At 30.3% G+C, this 6,669-nt stretch overlaps 2 protein-coding genes across 2 annotated transcripts in view; one reads left to right on the top strand and one right to left on the bottom strand.

The window, feature by feature from the left end:
• LOC106677543 (uncharacterized) overlaps window positions 1-2,548 on the top strand; it is an 18,223-nt gene extending 15,675 nt beyond the window's left edge. Inside the window, exon 3 of the mRNA XM_014415559.3 lies at window positions 1,383-2,548. Coding sequence (XP_014271045.1) covers window positions 1,383-1,925 — 543 coding nt within the window. The 3' untranslated portion in view covers window positions 1,926-2,548. The remainder of the gene's footprint in view (window positions 1-1,382) is intronic.
• Window positions 2,549-2,756: 208 nt separating this feature from the next.
• LOC106677620 (uncharacterized) lies at window positions 2,757-4,998 on the bottom strand. The gene is made up of 2 exons (XM_014415653.2): window positions 4,809-4,998; window positions 2,757-3,719 (listed from the first exon to the last, which is right to left on the bottom strand). The coding sequence occupies exons 1-2, from the start codon at window positions 4,942-4,944 to the stop codon at window positions 3,097-3,099; spliced, it is 759 nt and encodes a 252-aa protein (XP_014271139.1). The 5' UTR covers window positions 4,945-4,998; the 3' UTR covers window positions 2,757-3,096.
• Between the last annotated feature and the right edge of the window lie 1,671 nt (window positions 4,999-6,669).

Raw genomic sequence — 6,669 nt, 5'->3', positions numbered from 1 at the left:
ACTTTATACTTTGCACTGTTTTACATTTTATACTTTTAACTAATTTGTATGTTTTTATTTTAGCCCTGATGAAGACCTATACCTTAACATCTGTTTTATTTACACTTTATACTGTTTTACATTTTATACGAAAGTCAATTTAGACCTCTACCTAACATCTGTTTTATTTACACTTTATACTTTACACTACTTTACATTTTATATGGAAGTCAATTTAGACCTCTACCTCAAAATCTGTTTTATTTACATTTTATACTGAACACTGTTTTACATTTTATATGGAAGTCAATTTAGACCTCTACCGTAACATCTGTTTTATTTGCACCTTCTACTTTACACTGCTTTACATTTTATATGGAAGTCAATTGAGACCTCTACCTTTACCTCTGTTTTATTTACACTTTATACTTTACACTGTTTTACATTTTATACTTTTACCTAATTTGTATGTTTTTATATTAGCCCTGATGAAGACCTTCATTATGAGTCAAAGCGTTGGCAATCAATTAATAATTTAAAACTATTTTTGTTTCCTTTACAACAGCCCTGGCCATCTTCTAAATCACATATGGTCATTTTTCGTTCCTACTTTTCCTGCATTTATTTTCAATAACTATATTTTTAATAATATATAAAATGTTTTTTAAGCAATACATCATCGAGATTATGTCGCCCAGGGAATGTATGTTAATACCGACAATGCATTATTTAAAAAACATTTTTCAAATTGTTGGCAAAATTAAATAGGTAAACCTCAGAAGTAGTAATAAATAGTAAACCTCAGAAGCAGCAAAAAACTATATAGTCTAATTTATATTTTGTGTTGTTTTTTATTTACGTTTTTTAGTGTATAGAAAGCGTCTTACCGAAAAATATTCCAGGTAATTAGGTTTAGTTTGACTAAACGTAAGAGTTTTCTTGTCTTAACGTTCATTTGGTTGCAAAAATATGTTCCCTACGAACTGCTCTTACTCCTTTAACAAATGAAAACGAATATTTCGAAAAAAAAGGATGTATTACTTGGCGCGCTCTTAAACGAACGCTGTGTTTTTGGCACGGCTGGATACTGTTTTGGTCTATAATATTCTATTTCAAAAGACATTTTATGACTATATTTTTCCCCCGGAAATCAATAAATACATTCGATGTAAATTCAGAACAAAAATATGTTTATTTGGAATATTACTGAAATTTCGAACTACCTGTAAATTTTGAGAAGTATGAGTGTATCAAATACATCGTTAAAAAATCTTTTCCTCACGAGAAAGTCGCGGCACAAACGTCTTTAAACGTTCCTGCTTAGTTCTATGTATGAAATGCAGGCATAGCTATGTAGATAAAATTTATGTTCACAAGTTAATTCCTTTTCATTATTGTTACAGGGGCCAATCATTATTGGAACTTCAGAACTAAGAAATTCTATCGGAGAGTGCCCAGAATCTGTATCTACGACACCTTCGTCTTCGCAAACCCCCATCGAACCGCCTCCCAAGAAAAAGCAGTCAGACCCAGCGGGAAGTCAAAGTGAATTTCTGAAATTGGCTTGTGAGTTATTATCTTCATGTTCTAAGCAACCAGAAGAAACGAGTGACGAATATCTTGAAGTCGCGAAGTTTTGGGCTAGTAAATTGAAGGCGTTGGTTCCAATGCAGAAAAAGTTAGCAGAAAGAGCTATTAACGAGATACTGTTCGAAGCTGATTTAGGTACGCTTCATAGGAACTCCTTACAAATCAATTATATTCGCGAACAACCTTCGGCTACGACACCTCATTCCTCTGAACTTCTTCCTGTTGTATCTAATCCTTTAAAGGATACAGAACCGCAGGTTATCAAACCTATAGTGCGGCGTTCACGTATTGGCGTTAGGATGTTTAGTGATACAGTTTCTTTTGGTAAAACAGATCTTGTGGAATCAGGTCTGTAAAGTTTTATTTATTTTTAAATTGTGATCAATGTTTTTTTATTTATAGATATGACATGAGTTCCAAAAGACAAATTTTAACTGAATTTACTGAATTAGGGTATCAGATATCTTAATTTTTTACAACCTTTTAGAAATTTAAATAAAAAATATCTTTAATAGATTAAAATAATACGACATAAATCTGACAGTTTTTGTTTTGCCAAATCGCCATTTTAGAACTGATTACAACAATTAATGGAGACAAAATTGTATTAATTTATGTAATTTCAAGTTTATCCATTAATCAAATTTTTTTTAAATTCCTTTTGAAATCTTCGTTTGTTTTAAGGAAAAACAAGCTAAAACTGCACTCTTGTGTAGTTTAGAAGCAAAACTTTAGTCTGCAAACCTCTACCCTTTGGGTCTCAACAGTTTAAACCATTCCTTACGTATTTACTTAAATACACCATGATTAGATTTCTGTTATTTAGAATTACATTTTAATTATCATCTTTCATTTTTCTAAGATAAATAAATGTTATTGTGTGTAATTTTTATATCATAACATATTATATTATTGATTTTCAAAGTAATTTATTTACATAAAGTATATGTTATTGTTATATAGAAACTTGGCGGTTTGAAATCATCTGGTTTTGTAAATATGACTATTCATAATATTTGTCAATATTTTTTTAATTTTAATATTACTTTTTTTGTAAATAAATGTATAGTCTTTTCTAGTATTTTGTGCCTTTCGATAAGAGAGAGTGTAATATCTGATTCAATAAAATGAATATATATAATGAAAATAATAAACAAATATACTGAATTTTTTTTTTCAATCCTCCCTCACAAACACACACACAATCACATATATATTTACACACTTGTATCAACTATAGGAAGATTCAATTATATTAAAAAATAGGCGAAAAATAATACCTTAATGACTCATGGATTATTTACAATTTGATTTCATTCTACTACACAAATATTACTTTATGTTCGTCCTGTGAATTACGAAAAATAATTAATGAGTATTACAATAATTTTTAATAACAAAATTAAAAACCTCTGTCCTTCCATGATAGGAAAATAAATAAATTAAAAATCATCTATCAACAAATAAATAAACACGTAAACGAACTCATTAAAAAAATGATAAGTTAATAAATAATTAAATATGATTTCAAACGACAGGCATTTCAATTTCTTCCATTAAAACCTTCTGCAGACGCATCCTTGCCGAGAGTTTCCTGTTTTTGGGGATATCTCGAAGATGAGGTAAGAGGCTCATGAGGAAATGGTAGTCCTCATCATCCTCAAAATCTTCTGAGGTTTTCCTCATCTTCTGCATCCTTTCAAACTGCTCCATTTTTCTCATTTCCAACTGGAGGAACTGATTGATTACTTCTGATTCATATTTCGTCTCTAATTTTCTCTTTGCCTGGTAGGTGTGATTTTCAAATAGCTTTGAATTCACACCTCTGCGGGGATCTTCTTCACTTGAAACTGTTCCCGTTTCTTGCACATCAGTGCTCCCGTTACTAACCTCGAGGTCAACCATGCACATGGGTACCAAGATGTCCTCGTCTTCGCTTTTAACGTCCAATTGCTGAGACCCCTGTCCTGACGAAGATGGTCTATTGGGTCTGTCTTTTTTTCTCGTGAACATTTCAGCTATGAAGAGAAGCTGATCGTAATATTTCCAGCTGGAGTGTTGAGGTGTTCCGTCAGTCGTTTTAGTGTATTTGGAATGCTCTCTCCGAAAATTGTCTCTCAGATTTTGCCACCTTGCCTTTACGATCATTCCTAGAAAAACGAATATATATATATATAAATATCACTTAAAGTACTGAAGTACTGAAAACATGAACACTTATTCCGAATAAAATATACACTTTAAGTAAATGATGTGATTCTTATTATTATTGAAATTAAATGTTATACCTATGTTAAATTTGTTATCCCTTGCTGGCCTAATAAATAGATCTTGATAAAAACTTGACTTTTTATTGTAATATTTAAGAAATAGGATATTTCGATACATAAACTATTTATATTTTTATAATTTATGAATCAACTTGAATATCTTTGCTATAATATGTCCATCAATTTCAATAAAAATTACTCAATTATGTATCTATTGTTGTACATAAAGAGTACCCCAGGACTTAAGTTCATATCCCTAACCTTCAAATTTTTGGAATTTTCGCTTTTCGTTGGGTCATAACAGTGGCATGTGGTCTGTCTATTAAGAATATTATCGATTTTCTAAATCAATCTGGAAGACATAACTCATTATTTCTTATGGAAGAGTACCGTCTTACGCATTCTTATAGTAAGTTAGATTTTGAGATGGTACACACATTTTTCATCCAAGGTGTACTAAAACCTAAATTATCCAAAAATCATTTTTTTTTAAAATTGTTTTTGACGATTTTCGTACACATAATGGAGGAATTTATCTTAAAATTATGATGAAGGATTATCATAAGAAATCGAATTCTAAAACGATTTTTTTATCGTGATAACTGTAAAATGTTTTAGGTTTTTGACGATTTACTCCTTCAGGTCACGTCGGACCTAAATAGTGCCTGTTATAAATTTGTCTTAAAAGTTGATTATCTGTCAAAATCTGCAAAAAAAAAAAACCTCAGCTCATTGCTAATTCCGGAATTAGGTTCGCTAGAGAACTAGAGAAGGTTAATAAATAAACAGTAGCCTTAAATAGTAGACCACATACCAAGGCTTATGACCCAGCCAAAATCAAATCAAAATTCCAAGAATTATAGAGCTTAAGAAGTGGTGAACCTGTAACTGTAAGAGTTTATATATTTATACATAATGTATTAATATTTATAATGTATATATACAATTATTTATGAGAATTTTTCCTACCTGTCGTGTTCATTTCCTTTGCTATTTCATCCCAAAGTTTCCTTGCAATATCTCGGTTGTGATAATTCTTGCACTTGATATCCCATAGCGGTTTTCGTTCCTGAACCATTGATATTAGTTTATCGTTGTCCACCATTTCAAAGAGAGCTCAACTATAATATTTTAAACATAAGCATTGACGTATGCTCCACCCTTGGAACTATAGCTTACACTGGCGAAGATTGGCTACAGACACTGGCTCGTATCACTCCGGCAGTCTGCCGATCGTGGCCGACCGTGCCAGTGTGGCTCCACTTAGGAATGGGACAAATCAGATAGAACTGGTCTGTGTATGTGATCATTTCGAAATGTTTTCCATTGTTTAAGTTCGAATAATACAACTATATTCGCAGAGTCATTTAAAATATTTCAGTGAGATCGTACAGTGCTATATTTTTAAGGAACTTGCGAATCAGTTGAAAGGACTCATAAAAAAATCACCTCCCGGAGTCCCCTCACCTTCAGATATTATGGTAAGTGTTTCCACAGAACGAGCATCTCAATACAAAGATGACTATTTCACTAAGACCTTCAAGTACCCATGGTAGAAAAAGTTAGTACTCTTAGTATTTGAATTATGTTTCTCCTTCGCACGATGTATTTACTAGTTCATGTCTAATCTGTTTTAGAGGAATCAGAAAAAATATATGTAAAAAAATAAATCAATGTTTTTTTACCTATCTGTCCTCTTCATTGATTCTATAATTCTTGGTATATGCTAAGACAAAATTAGTATTAAACAGGTAGGTGGTCCTGATTTGTTCTTTGCTCATTTAATATCATTATTATTAATTTTATTTATATTTATTCTTCATGACCTATATTTAATCTCAACTTTTTTCTTCATTTTCCGTCTGTAAGTGTGTTTAAATTTTATGTCCCCACATGTAATTTTTTGTTTGTCGTTTTTTTTTTGTTTTATATACCTCTCCAATACTTTTTTAACTGTATATTTACGTATTTTTTAATTTTTTATTACTGCCATTGTTACGTATTTTTTATTCTTATCATTGTTTATTCAAGTTTATTTTATATTAATACTATTTTATGTCTTTCTTCCTTTTATTTATATATAATTTTTACATAATATTTATCCTACTTTAATTTACCTTATTTTGTATTATTGTTGTAATGTTCTTAGTTGTTTTTTGTATCTTTTTAGCCCTGATGAAGCCCTGCAAACTAGGGGAAAATGTTGGACCTTAAATAGTTAAAAATTATTTGTTCTTTAGATATTTATACTATGATAGAATTGTTCGCTAAGGTGTTCTATCGTTCTTATTTGTAAAAAAAAAATACTATACAACCTTCGAGTTTCACTTCAATGGAACATACTGTCTCTAATCTTAATATAAATCTCCTTACGATAAACAAACATTAACTTATGATCATAGTAAATGCTGATAAAATCCCTTGTTGGTAAGCATATTAAATATTAAATAATCCTAAACCTCAAAAAATTAATAACTAGTTCAGAAAAAAAATAGTTTAAAATTCAGCTGTAACTAGAAGTAAATGTAAACTAATTTTTCCATCGGATTTTATGTAAAAATGTTTCAAAAATATTATTATGAAGCTTACCACTCGCTAAGGAGGCCGTAGTACTGTAATAGAATTCTTACTGTTCAATATTTTTAGAGATACAGTTTTTCCAAGTTCAATTTCTTTTCTTCAAAACACGAACAAAAATCATATAGTGAATTTATTTTGGCAAATATAAAAACTACAGTTCATATGAACTACGAATTTAACGAGCTTCAAATTGAGGCCAGACGGAACTCTTTAAGGCCAATATTTTCGTAAATATAATATGTTTAGCAAA

Source organism: Halyomorpha halys, unplaced genomic scaffold, assembly GCF_000696795.3.
Source record: "Halyomorpha halys isolate HHAL.00 unplaced genomic scaffold, Hhal_1.1 Scaffold8.1, whole genome shotgun sequence".
Classification (NCBI taxonomy): Eukaryota; Metazoa; Arthropoda; class Insecta; order Hemiptera; family Pentatomidae; genus Halyomorpha; species Halyomorpha halys.
This window is presented reverse-complemented; position numbering and strand designations above follow the sequence as displayed.